Here is a 22,743-nt window from a genome sequence, read left to right as displayed (position 1 = left end):
TGGTAATTCACATATATATTGGACTATCCAGAATTATGTCAATACAATGAACGTTCCTTATGTTATAATGAATTATCACCAAAATACAGAGATACAGAACGTTCTATTTACAGAGTGCGCTAATATTGTAAGACGCCTCTGATCATTACCCGATCACACTAACCAACATAGACTAATTGGTCCTCATGTGATCTGAAGCCTATAATACATAATGGTACCTCAGAACATAGCTTAGTGGGGCCGATAATGCTGTAGGCTCAGGAGGCCGGGTTACCGGTCAGGAATTAGGTTTAGTAATCTCGCGACTAGACTTCCTCACTGGTTTATTGTGAATGTACAAGTTGATATCATTTGCAATGTCCGTAAAAATAATCAGAATGTGGGAATTATTATACAGGTTGGTTTTCAAATAACACAAAACAAGCAGGAACCTGAACCGTGCTGACATGTGCCCCACAACGCGGAAATAAAAATAAACCGGAAGTTTACACAATATAGTAACAAGAGTATGATTGGCTATTGTACTTGTTAGATGACCAATTGTAAATGTGTTAACATTTATGTAAGAAACCGAGACTCTATTGGCTAAACGCCTTCAATATTATCCAATCGAAAGCGCTGTAACAATTGGATCATTGACATTTCCGTCTTCCGGCTGTGGCTATATACACGACGTCGTGTATATAATGCTCTTATATACACGACAAGACCATGTCGTGCATATAACTCTGTTATATACACGACATGACGTATATATGTGTATATATGTCTCCTATATCCACCACAGCCCTTTTAACGTTTATATAATGCTGTCATTCACACGGCAACTAATTAAACTATATGTTTACCTCAGGATATATTTATGAGAAATTATAACTGAATGGGTAAAAACAATTCCATAATGACATATGAATATAAAATAAAGAACTATTTTTGAGCACCATCCAGTGTCGTTTCGATTTTTTGTCTTACAAATTTGAAGTCACGCTACAAATGTTATATGTAGATATATTTGTAACATATATTCGTAGTTGCATTGACGAGACTTTAATAAATGAATTATTACAACTTATACATGAGATACATATCGTCGTCAGGATTATAAATAAATTAATGTTTACAGAACTATTTCGTGCTGCGAATTTATAAATTTATGAATAAAATCTAACACAAACTAAGTTCATTCAACGCATGTACCAGTTTTATTTTTAATATATTTGTACATGTGCATACATTCACGGAACGATGTGTGTGTAACAAAAACATTTTTTTCTCGTAAATAGTTCATGTCGTATTTGGCCTTAATAAGACAAACTAAAACTCTGCAGGGCAGCGTGTGACTAGTCATTTGTTTGGAGATAAAACTCTACAATTTTTAAGGCCGCGGCTACCTGTATATGAGTTAGAAAATCAAACTTTACAAAGTAGCGGGTACCTGTGTGTGTTAAGAGATGAAACTCCACAAGGTAGCGGTTACCTCTATAAATCTTTAGGGGTAAAAGTCTACAAGGCAGCTGGTACCTTTATGTATGTAAAGTATAACAAGGCGCAAGCAGTGAGTGTGCAGTTTTTAGTGTATCGTATATATATTTATACTTTTATGTATGTATGTGAGTGGTGTTTTGGGTTGTTTTTTTTTGTTATTCTAATAGTATGTAGCATTTGCATGTAAGTATGCATGTTTGCAGGTATGTGAGTGTTTGCATATACATGTGCATGTAAGTGCGCGTAGGTAGCTTTTTGTGTTTGTATGTGAGTTCTTGTGTATGTGTGTGAGTACTTCATAGAGAGATAGTGTAAGCCTGTGGCTGTGTATGTGAATGCTTGATTGCGTGTATGCGTGAGTGAGTGTATGAGTGAGCGAGTGCACGATTGCGTGTCAGTGTGCGTGCGTCAGTGTGGTTCTAACTTCTGTGTGATTGTATTCTCTTATTTTATTGCTGTGATATTCTAGTATTTTAGTGTCTCATATGCCACACGTCCGGGTGCTTTATATATTCAATGTACGTATTTATTACATTGTATTCCATTACAAAACCCCGTGACACTTTAATAAACATTTTCTCTATATGTGTTAGGAGATACAACTCTAAAAGTCAGCGGGCACCCGTGTCTGTGTTAGGAGATAAAATTCTACAAGGCAGCTGGTTCCTTTGTATGTGTGGGGATAACACTCTACCAAACAATGGGTACCTGCGTGTGTTAGGAGATAACACTATGCTAGCCAGTGGATACCTCCATATGTGTTTGGAGATAAAACTCTACAAGGCAGCAGGTACATGTGTGTGTAGGAGTTACACTTATGCTGCTCGGTACCTTTAAGAGTTGATCTTTAAGTGAAAGACGAATGTCAGCAAATGACGAATGACCGATATTTCATATATAAAAATGCGCATTGCTTCTTCCCGTCATTCGTTATTCATGTTATGGTGTCTCGAAACGCATTGACGCTCACATAAGGTGGCATCGCATAATTCGACTTATGAATATTCTAAATAATCCTGCAAAGATTCTGAATGAAAATATTACAACGTTGAATAACAACAATTTGACAGATTTTATTCCAAATAAGGTGTAATATGTTATGGATGACACTGATACAATATGATACAAATCTAACAGAATAGCCTACACTCATACAGGTTGAATGACACTAATAAACACGAAACAACACCGATACAGGTGACATGACACTAACACAGGTGGAATAACATATAGGTGACATGACACTAATACTGGAGGAATAACATACTGGTGACATGACACTAATACAGGTGGAATAACATACAGGTGACATGACACTAATACTGAAGGAATAACATACTGGTGACATGACACTAACACAGGTGGAATAACATACAGGTGACATGACACTAATACAGGTGGAATAACATACTGGTGACATGACACTAATACTGGAGGAATAACATACAGGTGACATGACACTAACACAGGTGGAATAACATACAGGTGACATGACACTAATACAGGTGGAATAACATACAGGTGACATGACACTAATACTGGAAGAATAACATACTGGTGACATGACACTAACACAGGAGGAATAACATACAGGTGACATGACACTAATACAGGTGGAATAACATACAGGTGACATGACACTAACACAGGTGGAATAACATACAGGTGACATGACACTAATACAGGAGGAATAACATACTTGTGACATGACACTAACACAGGTGGAATAACATACAGGTGACATGACACTAATACAGGTGGAATAACATACAGGTGACATGACGCTAATACTGGAGGAATAACATACAGGTGACATGACACTAATACAGGTGGAATAACATACTGGTGACATGACACTAACACAGGAGGAATAACATACTGGTGACATGACACTAACACAGGAGGAATAACATACAGGTGACATGACACTAATACAGGTGGAATAACATACAGGTGACATGACACTAACACAGGTGGAATAACATACAGGTGACATGACACTAACACAGGAGGAATAACATACAGGTGACATGACACTAATACAGGTGGAATAACATACAGGTGACATGACACTAATACTGGAGGAATAACATACAGGTGACATGACACTAATACAGGTGGAATAACATACTGGTGACATGACACTAACACAGGAGGAATAACATACTGGTGACATGACACTAACACAGGAGGAATAACATACAGGTGACATGACACTAATACAGGTGGAATAACATACAGTTGACATGACACTAACACAGGTGGAATAACATACAGGTGACATGACACTAACACAGGAGGAATAACATACAGGTGACATGACACTAATACAGGTGGAATAACATACAGGTGACATGACACTAATACTGGAGGAATAACATACAGGTGACATGACACTAATACAGGTGGAATAACATACAGGTGACATGACACTAATACAGGTGGAATAACATACTGGTGACATGACACTAATACAGGTGGAATAACATACAGGTGACATGACACTAATACTGGAGGAATAACATACAGGTGACATGACACTAATACAGGTGGAATAACATACAGGTGACATGACACTAATACAGGAGGAATAACATACAGGTGACATGACACTAACACAGGAGGAATAACATACAGGTGACATGACACTAATACAGGTGGAATAACATACAGGTGACATGACGCTAATACTGGAGGAATAACATACAGGTGACATGACACTAATACAGGTGGAATAACATACTTGTGACATGACACTAACACAGGAGGAATAACATACTGGTGACATGACACTAATACAGGAGGAATAACATACAGGTGACATGACACTAATACAGGTGGAATAACATACTGGTGACATGACACTAACACAGGAGGAATAACATACAGGTGACATGACACTAATACAGGTGGAATAACATACAGGTGACATGACACTAACACAGGAGGAATAACATACTGGTGACATGACACTAACACAGGAGGAATAACATACAGGTGACATGACACTAATACAGGAGGAATAACATACAGGTGACATGACACTAATACAGGTGGAATAACATACAGGTGACATGACACTAATACTGGAGGAATAACATACAGGTGACATGACACTAATACAGGTGGAATAACATACAGGTGACATGACACTAATACAGGTGGAATAACATACTGGTGACATGACACTAACACAGGAGGAATAACATACTGGTGACATGACACTAACACAGGAGGAATAACATACAGGTGACATGACACTAATACAGGTGGAATAACATACAGTTGACATGACACACATGTGTGTGCCACTAGCCTTATCTTCCCTCCGGGGCAGGAGAGGTGTAAGGAATTGGGGGCAGGAAGGAAAGTGACTGCTAACAAACTGTCAATTTACTTTATGTTTAAAGGTGGGCACCTGGTTTGTTTAGTGCAAGATGTGTATATGTTCCACTCATTCCAATTCCTAAGTCCATTCCATTCTCTACACTTTGAATTCTGAATCTAGGGAATCGCAGAGAAGGTCGTTATTGCAGGAAACAATATCGGAAATCTCCCATGAAATAGACACTGTTTCTGCCTTTACCTGCAACATTCCGTCATGCATAACTCTTAAATACATTCATTTTATGAAATGAATAAATACTCTCTCGCCTCAATATCTATTTAACCTCGTACCTACAATACCTAAAACTAATGATGATAACCTATGGGGAATTTCATCAGTGCGAACAGTTACATGTAGAACGCCGACATACGTCAGATCATTCTTGCCGGATACAAAATAACAATGAAATTCACTTGGTACTGAAATTCAAAATATCGATACTTTATCCCGATTAAAAAAATCGTTATGCAGACCTAAAAAGAAAACTATTATCTTGGACCGAAACTATGGCGCAAGAATATGTCAAAGTATCCATTCTCGCCTCAGGTTCCGTTAAAGTGATTTGAATTACCATAGGTTTGACAGACATATCTACCCGTGAAGGTCTGGGTTAGAATATTGGCCTTCAGTAACCCATGCTTGTCGTAAGAGGCGACTAACGGAATCAGGTGGTCAGGGTGGCTGACTTGGTTGACACATGTCATCGGTTCCCAATTGCGCAGATCGGTGTTCCTGCTGTTGATCACTGGATTGTCTGGTCCAGACTCGATTATTTACAGACCTCCGCCATATAGCTGGAATATTGCTGTGTGAGGTGTAAAACTAAACTCACTCACTGACAGACATATCGTCGACAGCCCCTCCTGCTCTTGTGGTCATAAGATCGAAAATGCTGTACATTATTTCTTAACATGCGATAAATACATGGAATTATGACAAAAATCATTCTTCTATTTAAAGGGATTTAGTATCAACACATATAGTATTATAACGGGGGTGTGGTGGGCGAGCTGGCTAAGGCTCGTGATCCAGCAAGCTTGAGGTGTCGGGATCGAACCCACCTGTGCAGCCTCTTTCAGTGTTGTAACAACCCCTAGTGTACAGTACACGGTTACAGGCCGGGAGAGCCACATTTCCGAAACAGATAGTCTAAATTGATGTGGCTTTCCCGGCAATAGTTACGGTTGCGTGAACATGGAATGTGGCTCTCCCGGCTATGCTGTCAAAACATGCTTAGTGAATATGGTATTTAACAAAACAAGGCATGTTTCCTCATAACTTTATTCAGATCACAACAGGTTTTGTTTCTATACTTAGCACAATATAATATACTAATAGGTATATTACATATAATAATAATATCACAAAATAATAATAAATCTTAATCTGTAAAACATAATAATAATGATAATGGTTTAGTTAAAACACCCCGAACTTTATGGTTTATGGAGAACTTGGAAGACAACCTATTCAGCTCCAAATCTCTAAACGATTAATTACTTATTGGTGCAAATTGAAATTTTCTCATCCAAACAACAAAATAGCAGCTTTCATTCTAGATTATATTATGGATGATGCTCCCTGGTTAAATCATGTGAAACACATATTTTGTAAATGCGGCTGTATTTGTAAACCCCTTTCATTACACTCAATCCTGAATCATATCAAAATCTGAATCAATCCTGAAAGACCAGTTTTTACAATCATGGACCAGTGAAATGAATAGTTCATCTAAAGGCTAATATTATAAGATTTTTAAAAACTCACCTTCACTCGACATATACCATTTTGAGTAATAAACAATGAGTGTAGAAGCTAAACACCACGCTTGTGAGTAGGACAGATTATTAGTTTCTTGTGAAAACAATATTATACAATGTGATTTAGAATCATAAATAGGAATAGTCTTTTACCAGTATTGCTAAACACCACGCTTGTGAGTAAGAAAAAATATTCGTTTCTTGTGAAATAAAAATTATCCATGGTAATCCATTAATTAATTAATCTATTGGAAATGTGGCTTTACCGGCTACAGCCATGTAATTGAATTGTGGCCTTCCCGGCAATAGTCATTTATTAAATGTGACTTCCCCGGCCTGTCACCCAGTACACAACCCTGTGCACTTACAAGAAACCATGAAGCGTAGGTATATGACCAGATGGAGGGCACATGAATACGTGAAAACACCTAGTTGCCGGTACAGCAACGTGCAGTAAATTGAACAAAGTACTGTGACTCTGTGTCCCAGTACATCCAGCTGGGAATGGGTACCTCGGAAAGATGAGAAAGCCGCGATAACTCGGTGCACTATAGTGGCTGCAAGAGTTGTAAGTTCCCCGATAATACGATGTACCGTTGAGATTGCAGGGGATACACTTGTTTTGTACCAGATACCTACTGCAGGGGATACACTTGTTTTGTACCAGATACCTACTGCAGTGGATACACTTGTTTTGTACCAGATACCTACTGCAGTGGATACACTTGTTTTGTACCAGATACCTGTGCAAAAAAATATTATTCCCATATTTGAATGCGAAAGCAATAGAACACAACACAAGTAAAGAAAACGTCATCATTCCTCTAGCCCCCGTCCCCATAACCCCCTGTTGTTACAAGCCACCAGACCCCTGAAGATCCGGGGTAGAATAGGTCTTCAGCATCCCACGCTTGCCACAAATGTCGTAAGAGGCGACTAACGGGATCGCGTGGTCAGGCTCGCTGACTTGGTTGACACATGTCATCGGTACCCAATTGCGTAGATCGATGCTCATGTTGTTGATCACTGGATTGTCTGGTCCAGACTCGATTATTTACAGACCGCCTCCATTTAGCTGGAATATTGCTGACTGCGGCGTAAAACTCAACTCACTCACAACAAGCCACTAATTTGTACCTCTATAGCCCCTCGCTTGGCTGTTCTGTTAGCTGTACTCACTCCACCGTAACTGGATTAACTGCTACTATCAATTATCTCGTTAGGTTGGGTGTTGGTTTTGAATAGGTGACTCCCGGTACTTAGGGAGATAATGGGCACAATATTAATGTGTGAAGCCCATTTCTGGTGTCCCCGCCGTGATACTGCTGGAATATTGCTGAAAGCGGCATAAAACTAAACTCATTCACTCACACCTTTTACTGAAACCATTTCCGGATACAGCTTGCGTAACAAATCAGATTTGGCTGTTCCTAAATTTCGCACCTCAATTCTCCAAGAGTCATTTATTTATGATTCTGCAAGTTTATGGAATGCTCTCTCCTCTACAACAAAATGTACAAATTCATTATCATCGTGTAAATCAAAGTTCTCTGGAAATAATGACAAGGTTCCAAAAGAAAGACAAATATACTACACACGAAGTTAAGACATTCGTGTAGTTCATTACAAGCAGATCTGTTTCGTGTTAATCTATCAGAGAGTAGAGCTTGCAATTGTGGTACTCCGGTGGAAGATGCTAACCATTTCTTCTTAAAATGTCCAAAATTTGTCAGTTGCCGTTTTGATCTGAAGAAAGACTTTGAACTATCAAAAGTACAGTTAGACATTGATACCATTCTTTACGGCAACGCTGCTCTGCCAAATACTATCAATGAAAATATCTTTAGACATGTGCATACATACATTGTACGAAGTAAGCGCTTCAATTAATCAATAATATGTCTCAATATTATTATGTCTATCCATTACTACCAATCATTATTGTTCATGTTTCTGATATGGGAGCGGGCGGCAATTATTATAAGTTACATAACTTGTGCCCAATCCATTTCAACACTGAATAAAATATGTTCAAACAAACTGAAAGGTTTATCATCCGGAGAAGATGGGATTCAAACAACAATTTAAAAATTTATTCTGTCATCGTATATGATTTCTTCATGTTTTTTAATCAATATTGTCAAATAAATATAACTAAATCAGTTTTTACTACAAAAAGACTTTTTGACCGAGAAGTTATACTGATACTTTGTACCAAGGACTTTTCCTACAACTTTCCAGCCATGCAACTTAAACGAATTAAACAAAAGTAAGAGAACGATTCTTTATTATCTAAACCAAGTCACCCACTAACAACCATCACCTGACCTAACGAGTTAATTCATAGTACTTAGCAGTAAATCCAGTTACAGGGGAGTGAGTACAGCTAACAGAACAGCCGGGCGATGGACTAGCGGTACAAATTAGTGGCTTGTAACAACAGGGGGCAAGAGGTGTGGAGTCAAGAACACACAACATAAGTGAAACATATTTATGTCATATATTTTTAATGCAACAAAAAATCAACGTCAGGAATGATTGTGATTATTATCCCTTGAGGAAATAAAGGTAACAGGGCTTCGTAGACTGTGTAAATGGGCATGTCCTTCGAACCCATTTCATCATTGCTATTCCAAACACATACAGAACGAGAACAATAAATATTGAGGGTAAGTAATTAAACTTGGCGTTCGCTTACAAATATGTACGGAATGTCTGAATACATTGAGGGCATGAGTTCGGTCGATCCTACTATAGGACCACATGACCGAATGTCTTGACTGGGAGTAATATATATATATTAATATAAGTATTTAAGCAGAGCTACAGATACCTTTTTGGGGTATGTACTCGCTTATACTCATCCCAATTGGGTATCCTATTTTTCCTTTGAGTAACTATAAAAATGTACTCATCTTACTCAAACTCAATTGGGTATTTTACTATTTCCATTAACTTTAAAAATACAATAAAGTTTAAATGTGAGTGTTTGTTATTTATATTTGATCTGTATTATGAGAAACGATAAGAAAAACTACAAGTTGCCAAGTTCATGTTCTGAAATAGAATGTCTCAATATCATGTTATTTTATTTATCCACCGGTACGCAAGCTAAGATTTGACATTTTTGTGTGTATACATGTAAGATCACATTTATTGAGTATTTACAAAAAATCAAGCGTACTTATTTATGCAAGAGTCTTAATAGGAATTGAATTTTCACATAGATATTTACTTAATTTACGCAGACACGCAGCTTATCTGTACCTCTGATTAAGACATTCGAGTACCAATATAATGTGATATGCGAGACAGGGCCCAGTTTAATGTAACGCTTGTTCTCCGGCGGTACAAGGGTTTGTAACCGGTTTACAAGCAATCTACCAATCACAGCGCGTGTTGCAAACCGGGGTTGGGAAATTATCCAGTCGTGTATATTGTACCACAATATACACGACGTCGTGCATATAGACGATTCGCCGTCTTCCTTGCTATTTTTATTTTGTACATGGAGGTATCATGAAGTTTTACTTACACTAAAGAAAGAAGATGGGGAAGATAGAATGGTCGATGTGGGCAAATGAACAGGCGTTAGCCAGTTCCGCTGGTTGGTCTAAATTAGTTCTTTAAATCATATGAATCATAGATCTTAAGATCCAAACTGTCTAGAAGATATGTAATTGTGTGATGTTTTGAACTCTTTCGCGAACCTTAATTTCAGTGGCATTTCGTTCCTGTATTCGTATTTCAGTTGTTGTCCTTGGAGGGATTGTCACACTTGCAGGGAAGTTCAAGAACTACCAGTTTGGAATCTATGGAATGTATCCTTGTGAGTTGGATACTGTGCCTAGGGCACAGCTAGAGGACTTCACCGAGTGAGCGATCGACAATCCATACCCACACCATTCGTCTAACTCTCTTAGACCTTTGCTGCTAAACGACTAGCTTAAGTGATTGTTGAAGGCCAGAATTATTTCCATTTTAATTAGATAAATTCATGTCAATTTTCACGTAATTGCCCACTTAAAAGACTGTTTTCACCAACATGGCAACACTTAGTCCAGAACCGTGGTCCTATACAGTCAAGTATACATCATGGCTCTCGGCTAGGCAACTCTCATTCCCCAGGTTACTTTTTCCCAAAATTTCCAAATTCTTCAGGCTTCCTGTGAGCCAAGACACCAAAGGGCCAGCAATAGTTCGTAGACAGTTCGACTCTTAGTCATGACATCATTTGTACAAATTGTACATTTGTCTTGGATGTCAACCTCTTTGACCTTTCTCGCCACATAAAGCTGTCATTTCAAACTGGCATTTGACCTCACAAAAGAGTTCCTTACGTATCTCCTGCCTATTTTTGTGTTGAGCAAACACTATAGTTTAGTCTATAGTTTATAGTTAAAAATTAGGTAGGGGGTACGTAAGGAACTTGTACCGACCACATTTCACTAATTGAATATAAGACCACTGCATTTTGGCAAGCCATTAGCCACCTGTTTGCACAGGCCAATATACAACATGGTAAAGGTAATTATTTATTTATTTTTTCAGTCAAAACACATTACTGTTTAAAATGCTGAACTCAAAGTTGAACCTAAAGTTGAACCCAATTTATTTCTCCTGTTGTAAATGGTTGTCATTTCTTGCAGCCTTTCTAATCTATTAATTATATACAGGAGAGGTGGAAATTGAGAAGAGGAATAAATAGCCTTGTTTTGATTACAACTGTGGTTTTCGATGTTATTGTCAAAAGTAAGTTCTGTGTATTGAATCCTCTTAACTGTGGTGCAGCTGTGTTGGAGTGCTCGTTGAGTTGTTGGAGTATCCTCGCAGCAAGCGCCAGAAGGGAAGGACCCTGGAGAGAAGGTCAGTCTGTTCGTTTGGCAGCAGAATTTGGTGTGGATGGTTCTTGTTTTTAACTCTGCAATCAACAATATATAATAATATGATTGCAACCTGTATGTAGTTAAGTCTGGACCTGATAATCCTGTGATGTGTATTGTGAGCAGCGATCCAAGCGATAAACAGTCTGTGACACTTAATCAGCCAAATCTGACAACCCGATCCATTTGGTTGCGTCTTGCTGCGGACCTTGTCTACTCTATAATCCTTATGGGCTGGAGAGAAGGTATCACCAACATCAGAGATATCATGAAAAGATTTGAGTTATTTGGTCAAGCTTTCGTCATCCCGATCCCCGCAGGTGCTTGTGACTTGTCCATGTTTCATCTTTAGTGTCAGCCTGTGTGTGAGTGAGTTGTGGAACAGACATGTTTCTGCTCATTAGTAATTCAGTTTCATTGCTACATCCTACATGGTCCTGATTATAACAAAGGCATTGATGTTATATTAAGTTTAGGAAAATGTTTTAACAATGGCAGTATACTACTATTACTAGGACAGACAGACAGATTTACTCGGTAATTTAGGTCCTAGCTATAGGCCCAGAATACATACATTTGGCAAAAGTATATACATACTGAGTAAAGCTGAGTATAGTTTAGTATTAATTAATGTTATATTACTCATTCCTTATACGGCGAACTTGTGAAAGATACTTTCTCAATGATTTTAAATATGGATATTGTCTGATGACATCAGATGGGTGAAGGTTTCACTGACTGACTGACTGAGTTTAGTTTTACGCCGCTTTTAGCAATATTCCAGCAATATCACGGCGGGGGACACCAGAAATGGGCTTAACACATTGTGCCCATGTGGGGAATCGAACCCGGGGTGAAGGTTTCAATTGTCGGTGGTTGGGTCTGATGACTTGATAATTTGTTGGGAATATTTTGGACATTTTAATAAAATATGGAGTTTATCTTCAATGTGATCAAAACCAGCAGCATGACAAAAGAGGCAGAGACGTTCATTGTACAGGGTGTTTATATGATGGCCACATTCCACTGCGAGTCTAAAGTTACTGAAACTGAGTTATGATTTTACGCTGATTTGGTAGCAGTTCACTGGTTAAAGAACCACTAAACTTTGTTTTTTGTTACTCTTTTAACCATTACATATGAAAGATTTGTGGTTTGTCTTATGTGGAACACCAAATTTATTCTTTAAAAACTTGTGGTTAATTAATACCGAGCGATTAAAAGTGGCCAAAAAGTCGCCTGCTTTCCTCTCGCCCGCCAACGAAACCACAGACAGGTTACGTAACTCTGTCGCCAGAGCACTGCAGTGACGTCATATGAGGAGCGATTTTCAGTTAGTTGTATAGAAAATGTGTATACGCTCATCATTTTGATGATTTCCCAACATCAACGACGACATGCGAATCGTTGCTTTGTCGATCAATTGCTCCTAGGAGTCGAGGCGATGGTGTCCCCATGCACAGATTTCCACAGGACCCGCCGTTAGTGCTAAATGGGTTATGTTTGTGAGTGCGAAGCGAAGCGTTGTGGAAGCCTGAAGCGATATCTTACTTGTGTTCAGATCGCTTACGGAAGTTAAAGAATCAAAACTACTTACTAGTTGTAGTAAAATATGCATATGATTGATGACCATAAAGATTTTCTATGACACAACTTGTAACATAACGATTTCTTCCTCGGAAGTGAGGTTGTGGTCGAGTAACAATAATATTGTAAGTAGTATTATATTGACACCCACCTGCGGCTGCCGAGAGAAATTGTTATGTTATATCGGCTTTGTCATACAAAATCCTATTGGCCATCAATAAAATACATATTTTACTACCAGTAGAATGTAGTTTTGATTTTGTAACTTTCGGTGAAAACAAACCTAAATACCATTTATCCTCAGACTGGCCGGATGTTCCCGACAGAAGGCGCCATCATTTTAAAAATAAAAAATCAGTTAGAATTAATGAGATTATAGTTTGTTTTCATCAAGTTAGAAAATCAAGACTACTTTCTACTCGTAGTTAAATATGTATTGGAATCATAACCAAAGCGGATTTTGCATGACACAACTTATAACATAGCGATTTCTTCCACGGAAGCGAGGTGGAAGTCGAAGTCACAATACTGCGATAAATTTCTTGCTACATTCCCATGGTTAATGTCCACTCACCAGTATGTAGATACTAGTCAATGTGCGTCTTTATATTTGGTCTTATAATCCTAATTAGTTTATTATCATACTTGTATGCATTTTGAAGCTAAATAAAAGCAGGCGATCTGCTGATACTTATAGTGAATTTATAACAGAACTGTAATATCTAGACATTTTATAGTTTGCCAATGTGAATCATAATTCGCACACACACCCTAGTGCATGTTGTCTCATTACATCACGCAAGTGAAAACAATGATTCTGTTGAATGCTACGACAAATGAATAAAAACAAAATGCAAATATTAAAATTAAAACAGATTAAAGTTATAGGAACAATATCAGGCCATTACCTTGTTCGAGGAATGCATCCATCAATATCCACAAAACTGTTCCAAATGATGTGTCTTTTAACAGTTTAATATACTGAAAAAGTGCTAAATCTTTTCAGGTATTGGTGTATAGTCTCATTGGTCACCAAGATAGCACACCTGGCAACTAATTGCATAATGTCCGCCTTTCTTTAAAAACAGTAATTTAGTTAGCCAATAATGGGCAATCAATCAATGTATTGCCGGTTAATCCTTTGAAAGAAGGGCGTTGTTTTACGCATGAACACCGACCACGACAGAGTGTATTCAGTATAGATTAGTAAATCTACATACATAAACACTACCTTTTGACCGCTGTGTAAGATAAAAGAAATTAATCAATCAGCATGTTATCGGTTAATCCTTTGATCGATGTTTATAATGTTGAATATTTACTCCAGACACAAGAAATGCCAAATGGGAACCTTTGTCGGGTAATTTAAGTGTGTTACCACTAATTATACCTGTTATAAATTCATTAACTGACCATCAAGTGAATGATGACAAATAACGTCTAGGTTTATACCACCTAACACGGGTTACAACAAGGGAGTATTAATTGCTGTATTGCATGTGAAAACTTATGGGCCGACACTGTTTTGAGAATACAACCAGATTTTTACAGGACATGATTAAATATCGAGGTAAAAAAACACAGAAATGGGATCAATTTGGATCAGTCATTATACAAATAGGGCCTAACGACACCAATCGATTTTGACAGAATCGTCTATGAAAACAAGTTATAACTCGGAAACAAGGCAAAGCAGGAGACAAAATTAAATGACAGTAGATTGTGAGAACATATAGCTTTCATTGTCCACAACAATTGTCACGATTTCAGGTTTATACAAGCTTGTAAACAAGATAATTTAACCCCTAAAATGTAGATGAATTCTGCACCGGCCCTCCGAGCTATTCCTCATATGACGTCACAGAGTCGCGCCGCGCTGATTGGTTGAAATTTCGTTCGCGGGTGAGAATTGTGCACTGTTGTCAAAAAGGTCGATTTAAGTCAATTAAAGGTCGAAATGAGTAGTTTTAATGACGGGGTTTCATTTATAACGATGCCAGTTAGTGATTTATGTATTTTTACCCCCTAGGGTTTATGTGACCTTTAAATATGGTTCGACGCTGAGAGATGATGTAAATTGTGAATAGTAATTACATTTAGATGACGAAAATAGCGATGCATGCTAGTTTGTGTGAAGCAGTCATAAAATCTGTGTTTAAACATTTCCATGAATGTGGCAATGCCGCCAATGTCTTGAGATATCCATAAGAAACCAAGAATACTAGGCGTGTGAACAAACCTGGTGATTTACTGTAAGTGGTGGGTGTTGATGTTTAATATTTATGTTGTGTTTCAGGTTTCAGAAACCCTTGACGTTACTGGTGCGATGTGGTGGTCTGGTGACTCGAAACTATTTCATACGTTTTGTATTTTACTTAATGTGAGTATACTCAAGTATCAGGAATAAATATATTAAGAAATATTTTAGTAACTTCCCCACAAATGAACATATGAAACACATCAGCACATATTTACAGTATTGGCAGTTTGTGATTCTTGTTTACATGATATAAGAATACACATGTACATTTATTGTCATATCCATATTTTCACTCTGTAGAATAGATATAAAATTATCAGATTGAATTATGGGCCGGAGGCCTGTTACTGAATAAAATGTCTGTCTGTCTATTGTGAGTATACATGATACACATTGGGTTTGTTCACAAACTTTTCATGAGATATGCTCACTAAGACTTCTAACTGTGTATAATTCTGTGGGAATGAAATACTCCAACAGTTGTGAAGCCCCAGTTTTTATCTTGTCACGCTGAACATGCTACATGCCTCTGCTTCTATTCCATGTTTTAACAGAATTTGTTGTTTTATGGAATGTTCAAGTGTTTGATTTCACCAAACATGCTGAAAATGTTTGTCGTCAGAATATCAGTACCATGCTGCTTCATCTTGCCGACGCTGCTGGGCGGCATGTGCTTCCTTATCACCAGTGCAATATACTTTGTGGTAGGTACACCCCATCAGTAGTGCAATATACTTTGTGGTAGGTACACCCAATCAGTAGTGCAATATACTTTGTGGTAGGTACACCCCATCAGTAGTGCAATATACTTTGTGGTAGGTACACCCAATCAGTAGTGCAATATACTTTGTGGTAGGTACACCCCATCAGTAGTGCAATATACTTTGTGGTAGGTACACCCCATCACCAGTGTAATATACTTTGTGGTAGGTACACCCCATCACCAGTGTAATATACTTTGTGGTAGGTACACCCCATCACCAGTGTAATATACTTTGTGGTAGGTACACCCCATCACCAGTGCAATATACTTTGTGGTAGGTACACCCCATCAGTAGTGCAATATACTTTGTAGTAGGTACACCCCATCAGTAGTGCAATATACTTTGTGGTAGGTACACCCCATCACCAGTGCAATATACTTTGTGGTAGGTACACCCAATCAGTAGTGTAATATACTTTGTGGTAGGTACACCCCATCACCAGTGCAATATACTTTGTGGTAGGTACACCCCATCAGTAGTGCAATATACTTTGTGGTAGGTACACCCCATCACCAGTGTAATATACTTTGTGGAAGGTACACCCAATCAGTAGTGTAATATACTTTGTGGTAGGTACACCCCATCAGTAGTGCAATATACTTTGTAGTAGGTACACCCCATCAGTAGTGCAATATACTTTGTGGTAGGTACACCCCATCACCAGTGCAATATACTTTGTGGTAGGTACACCCCATCAGTAGTGCAATATACTTTGTGGTAGGTACACCCCATCACCAGTGTAATATACTTTGTGGTAGGTACACCCCATCAGTAGTGCAATATACTTTGTAGTAGGTACACCCCATCAGTAGTGCAATATACTTTGTGGTAGGTACACCCCATCACCAGTGCAATATACTTTGTGGTAGGTACACCCAATCAGTAGTGTAATATACTTTGTGGTAGGTACACCCCATCACCAGTGCAATATACTTTGTGGTAGGTACACCCCATCACCAGTGCAATATACTTTGTGGTAGGTACACCCCATCAGTATTTTAATATACTTTGTGGTAGGTACACCCCATCAGTAGTGCAATATACTTTGTGGTAGGTACACCCCATCAGTAGTGCAATATACTTTGTGGTAGGTACACCCCATCAGTAGTGCAATATACTTTGTGGTAGGTACACCCAATCAGTAGTGTAATATACTTTGTGGTAGGTACACCCCATCACCAGTGCAATATACTTTGTGGTAGGTACACCCCATCAGTATTTTAATATACTTTGTGGTAGGTACACCCCATCAGTAGTGCAATATACTTTGTGGTAGGTACACCCCATCACCAGTGCAATATACTTTGTGGTAGGTACACCCCATCAGTATTTTAATATACTTTGTGGTAGGTACACCCCATCAGTAGTGCAATATACTTTGTGGTAGGTACACCCCATCACCAGTGCAATATACTTTGTGGTAGGTACACCCCATCAGTAGTGCAATATACTTTGTGGTAGGTACACCCCATCACCAGTGTAATATACTTTGTGGTAGGTACACCCCATCAGTAGTGCAATATACTTTGTAGTAGGTACACCCCATCAGTAGTGCAATATACTTTGTGGTAGGTACACCCCATCACCAGTGCAATATACTTTGTGGTAGGTACACCCAATCAGTAGTGTAATATACTTTGTGGTAGGTACACCCCATCACCAGTGCAATATACTTTGTGGTAGGTACACCCCATCACCAGTGCAATATACTTTGTGGTAGGTACACCCCATCAGTATTTTAATATACTTTGTGGTAGGTACACCCCATCAGTAGTGCAATATACTTTGTGGTAGGTACACCCCATCAGTAGTGCAATATACTTTGTGGTAGGTACACCCCATCAGTAGTGCAATATACTTTGTGGTAGGTACACCCAATCAGTAGTGTAATATACTTTGTGGTAGGTACACCCCATCACCAGTGCAATATACTTTGTGGTAGGTACACCCCATCAGTATTTTAATATACTTTGTGGTAGGTACACCCCATCAGTAGTGCAATATACTTTGTGGTAGGTACACCCCATCACCAGTGCAATATACTTTGTGGTAGGTACACCCCATCAGTATTTTAATATACTTTGTGGTAGGTACACCCCATCAGTAGTGCAATATACTTTGTGGTAGGTACACCTCATCAGTAGTGCAATATACTTTGTGATAGGTACACCCCATCAGTAGTGCAATATACTTTGTGGTAGGTACACCTTTACTCATATACTTTTGCACCATAGATGCCAATACTAGTTTTGCTGAAGAGACCAAGCACCTCTCTCACTCCGACATTCTTACTTAAAGACGTCTGATGTTTGTTGTGCCGATGCTGAGAGTCAGTTTCCGTCTATGATGTGCGTCCATGATGTGCTGCAGGATGTTTTCTGTGTTCCCCAGGCTGCTTTGAAAGGAGAAGAATGGAAGGCAGCTGGTCTGGACACAGAGTCGCCGTCACAGCAGCCAGGCCCCCGGGTCCTTCAGCCACCTAGCCACCCCCCTCCCAGGCGACCCATCGACAACAGTATCCTGACCCTCCCAGAGCAGTATCTGACCCTCCCAGCGCCGACAACAGTATCTGACACACACACCCCCTCCCAGTATCTGACCCCCTCCCAGACAACCCACAACACAGTATCTGACCCCCTCCCAGACTACCCATCGACAACAGTATCTGACCCCTCCCAGGCGACCCATCCAGTAGACACACACCCCGGCATCCATCAACAGCAGTATCTGACCCTCCCAGACACCCATCAACAACAGTATCTGACCCCTCCCAGACAACCCATCGACAACAGTATCTGAGCCCCCTCCCAGGCGACTCCATCGACAACAGTATCTGACACACACACCACCACCCACCCCCCAGATGACCCATCGACAGCAGTATCTGACCCCCTCCCAGACAACCCATCAACAACAGTATCTGACCCCCTCCCAGACAACCCATCGACAACAGTATCTGACCCTCCCAGACAACCCATCGACAACAGTATCTGACCCCCTCCCAGACTCCAACCCATCAACAGCAGTATCTGACCCCCTCCCAGACAACCCATCAACAACAGTATCTGACCCCTCCCAGACAACCCATCGACAACAGTATCTGACCCCTCCCAGACAACTCCATCGACAACAGTATCTGACCCCCTCCCCAGACAACCCATCAACAACAGTATCTGACCCCCTCCCAGACAACCCATCAACAACAGTATCTGAGGCCCCTCCCAGACAACCCATCGACAACAGTATCTGACACACACACACCCCTCCCAGACAACCCATCAACAACAGTATCTGGCCCCCTCCCAGACAACCCATCAACAACAGTATCTGCCCCTCCCAGACAACCCATCGACAACAGTATCTGACCCCTCCCAGGCGACCCATCGACTGACAGTATCTCCCACACACACCCACTGACCCATCGACAGCAGTATCTGACGACCCCAGACGACCCCGCCGACAGCAGTATCTGGCCCCTCCCCAGACAACCCATCGACAGCAGTATCTGACCCCTCCCAGACAACCCATCGACAGCAGTATCTGACCCCCTCCCAGACAACCCATCGACAGCAGTATCTGACCCCCTCCCAGACAACCCATCGACAGCAGTATCTCCGGGGCCCCCTCCCAGGTATCTGACCCATCAACAGCAGTATCTGTATCCCCCTCCAAGACAACCCATCGACAACAGTGTCTGACCCCTCCAAGGCGACCGCATCGACAACGGTATCTGACCCCTCCCAGACAACCCATCGACAGCAGTATCTGACCCCGCCCAGACAACCCATCAACATCAGTATCTGACCCCCTCCCAGACAACCCATCGACAACAGTGTCTGACCCCTCCAAGACGACCCATCGACAACAGTATCTGACCCCCTCCAAGACGACCCATCGACAACAGTATCTGACCCTCTCCCAGACAACCCATCGACAACAGTGTCGGATCCCTATTTGATATGACTATTTTCTTCACAAACACATAATGTATGACCCCCTTATGAAGGATCTGTTGCTACATGATCTTTTTCTACACAAACAAGATCCACCACCCTCAATCCATGAATATATGACCCACTTTTGACAGGATTTGTTGCAACATATGATCTTTTTTCTCCACAAACAAGATCCTCTCCTTGATATATGGCATTTGTGGATCTACTACACATCTCGTCTCAACCCTTCGACTGTACAAACATCATACTGTTGTGTGGTTGAAATCCTCCGATCTACAGCAGACAGGAGAGTGTTGAACTTCAGTGTTACTGTCCAAGGACTCACAACTCCACCAAACCGACTGCTGTATCATGACAGGAAGACACTGGTGAACCATCTCTGCTGGCAGAGACATTTACCACATGTGGCTGAACTCTTTTAAATACAGCAAATCCTTGAGAATGGATGTTAATGTTTTTTACTTAATGCTATAGAAAAACATTCACCTGACGAAGGGCAAGGAATAGCCCAGAAACGTTGTGTATACAATAAAGAAGTTGACAGCCATAATTGTTTGACTTATACATAAAAAGAAATGTGATGCCCAAGCAAAATTTGCACCTTACCATGGATGTCAGCCTGTTTAGATTTTAAAAGTCAGATCTTAGGAAGGATATATGCTATTTGACCATGAACCAATTAACAATTTACAACAGTAATCATTATGTGAGTACTTGTGTATTAGATCTGTATTGAATCAAAGATGTATATTATCGTAAACATGCATGATTTCTATGTTTTATGAATGTTCACCTGATAAAGTTGCCGGACCAAATGTGCCTTTTTATAGCTCTTGTTACCTAGCAACAACTTTTTTAGAATAAAGAAGATTATTACATTGTGATGTTTTCTTCTGCATCAAACAAACAAGGCTACACGATATTTTTCTTTATCTTGTACACATATCAGTTCTAGTCTGACAGGACCGCCTCCGTGGTGTAGTGGTTAGAGCGTCCGCCCGGCCTTCCGCCTGGAGAGCGGAAGGGCGCGGGTTCGATCCCCAACCGCGTCATACCAAAAGACGTTAAAATATGGTACTTGTTGGTCCCTGCCTGGCGTTCGGCATTAATGGGTACATCAAGGACTGGTCGGCTCGGAGTCAGTATAATGTGTCTGAGTGGGGTATTCATGCTTCACTGCGGCATGGTATCTCAGTGGGCTAGCACTATAAAACCAGCTTCAGTCTGGGCTAGTACAAGCAGCTGCACCTACACATACACATGCATGCACGTCGTTATATGAGCGAAATATTCTCAAGAACGACGCTAACCCCAATTTCACCTCACCTCACCTCTAGTCTGACATTGCTCATTTCTGCACTAATCTCTCCTCAGTAAAGTCCTTTTTCTACGTTTCCTATGTCCCTACCACTGAGACTGTAGTTAGGCCAAACAGATATTTCACACTTGCACATATCAACTACATAAATTGTAGAGATAAATGAGAAAATAGTTTTTTTCTATTTCCGACAGTACTTTAGTTGGTGTGACACATATCTGTGGATGACGTGCGAGATGACGCTGTGCCAGTCCTCCTAGCCTCCATGACACAAGCTGAGACTGCCTGGGACCAAGGCACTGTCATCTGTTAGAAATTGTCCAGAGTATCTATACACATTACAGCAGTTGGGTGGCAGTGTGGCTAAAGCATTTGCCTGTCATAATGAATCGCATGCTGTACACTGTGTGAAGTTCATTTCTGGTCTTTTGACAAGTGAGTGAGTGAGTATGGTTTTACACCGCCTTTAGCAATATTCCAGCAACAGGGGCACCAGAAATGGGCTTCACACATTGTACCCATGTACGGAATCGAACCCAGGTCTTCGGTCTGAGAAGCGAACGCATTAACGACTGGGCTACCCCACTCACGTCTTTTGATGAGACATTGGTGAAATACTGCTGAACTCACTCACTCACTCAAACAATGAGCTACCAGGTGTATAAAGAGTTCACCCCTCCCAGATCCTGTTGTCATCTCCATATGGGGCACACAGGTGGTCCAGTCATCTGACTCTTTAGAGTTGCTCCCCTTAGTGTAACCAGGATCTAGTAATCATGGGTTCAGATCCCAGTTTTACCATGATGCTTTTGTATGTCAGCACCATACCACATCCAGCTATCACTGAAATATTAATCATATATACACACTTGTATAGCGCTTGTTTCCGGTATAATTATCCAGTATATTAATGAGCAATGAGCAGTCTGGAGAATACACATAGACTAACAGTATCAGATTTTGAACAAATGAGTTCTCAGGTAGTGATTTGAATGTTTCTTATTTCAAGTGGGAGAGATTTCCACATCTGATTTCGAAATTTCCCTCGCCAAATGGTGTACAAGCTGACGGAAGCTTCAAAAGACACTGGAGTTTTCTCAGGTCTCTCAGGTCTTGAATGAGTGCAGAAATGTATGGTGAAGTATTTCAGAGGATAGCACGGAATGTCAGAGTCGGCACCTTAAACTTGATTCTGTCCTCAAAGTTGAGCCAGTGGAGATCTTTTAGGATTGGAGTGATGTGTTTTGATATGACATGTACACAGAAGCATTCAACTAAACCACCTCACACGTCTCCAGTGACCAACATCTGTTTTTCCAGTAATACTGAAATATCTACTCTA

At 40.1% G+C, this 22,743-nt stretch overlaps 2 protein-coding genes and 1 long non-coding RNA gene across 4 annotated transcripts in view; 1 reads left to right on the top strand and 2 right to left on the bottom strand.

Annotated features, from left to right (window-relative positions):
- Positions 1 to 471, bottom strand: part of LOC124253822 (GPI ethanolamine phosphate transferase 1-like) — a 43,250-nt gene extending 42,779 nt beyond the window's left edge. Inside the window, exon 1 of the mRNA XM_046687667.1 lies at positions 219 to 471. The gene's annotated coding sequence lies outside the window, so the exon portion shown is untranslated. The remainder of the gene's footprint in view (positions 1 to 218) is intronic.
- A 9,622-nt stretch (positions 472 to 10,093) lies between these two features.
- Positions 10,094 to 18,970, top strand: LOC124253834 (cytochrome b-245 light chain-like). 2 transcript variants are annotated; one of them, XM_046687682.1, is made up of 7 exons: positions 10,094 to 10,240; positions 10,385 to 10,454; positions 11,425 to 11,499; positions 15,400 to 15,483; positions 15,986 to 16,067; positions 18,519 to 18,625; positions 18,902 to 18,970. In XM_046687682.1, the coding sequence occupies exons 1-7, from the start codon at positions 10,183 to 10,185 to the stop codon at positions 18,924 to 18,926; spliced, it is 501 nt and encodes a 166-aa protein (XP_046543638.1). In that variant the 5' UTR covers positions 10,094 to 10,182; the 3' UTR covers positions 18,927 to 18,970. The 2 variants fall into 2 exon arrangements, with proteins under 2 accessions (XP_046543638.1, XP_046543639.1); XM_046687683.1 differs by lacking the exon at positions 15,400 to 15,483.
- On the bottom strand, positions 18,731 to 20,040 carry LOC124253835. Its single transcript, XR_006892305.1, has 3 exons — positions 19,969 to 20,040; positions 18,860 to 18,931; positions 18,731 to 18,799 (listed from the first exon to the last, which is right to left on the bottom strand). It is a non-coding gene; the product is annotated as an uncharacterized LOC124253835 (long non-coding RNA).
- Between the last annotated feature and the right edge of the window lie 2,703 nt (positions 20,041 to 22,743).

Source organism: Haliotis rubra, unplaced genomic scaffold (genome assembly GCF_003918875.1).
Source record: "Haliotis rubra isolate DU_JTF1 unplaced genomic scaffold, ASM391887v1 Scf555, whole genome shotgun sequence".
Taxonomy (NCBI): domain Eukaryota; kingdom Metazoa; phylum Mollusca; class Gastropoda; order Lepetellida; family Haliotidae; genus Haliotis; species Haliotis rubra.
The sequence above is the reverse complement of the archived record's forward strand: the minus strand, read 5'-3'. Positions and strand labels throughout refer to the sequence as shown.

What these genes read in the sequence shown, in the direction of transcription:
- LOC124253834 (XM_046687682.1), top strand. Translation starts at nt 10,183, where the DNA reads ATGGGGAAGATAGAATGGTCGATGTGGGCAAATGAACAGGCGTTAGCC. An exon ending in CCAGTGCAATATACTTTGTG is followed by an intron (nt 16,068 to 18,518) that starts GTAGGTACACCC and finishes TGTGTTCCCCAG; the next exon opens with GCTGCTTTGAAAGGAGAAGA. An exon ending in CCTAGCCACCCCCCTCCCAG is followed by an intron (nt 18,626 to 18,901) that starts GCGACCCATCGA and finishes GACCCCTCCCAG; the next exon opens with ACAACCCATCGACAACAGTA.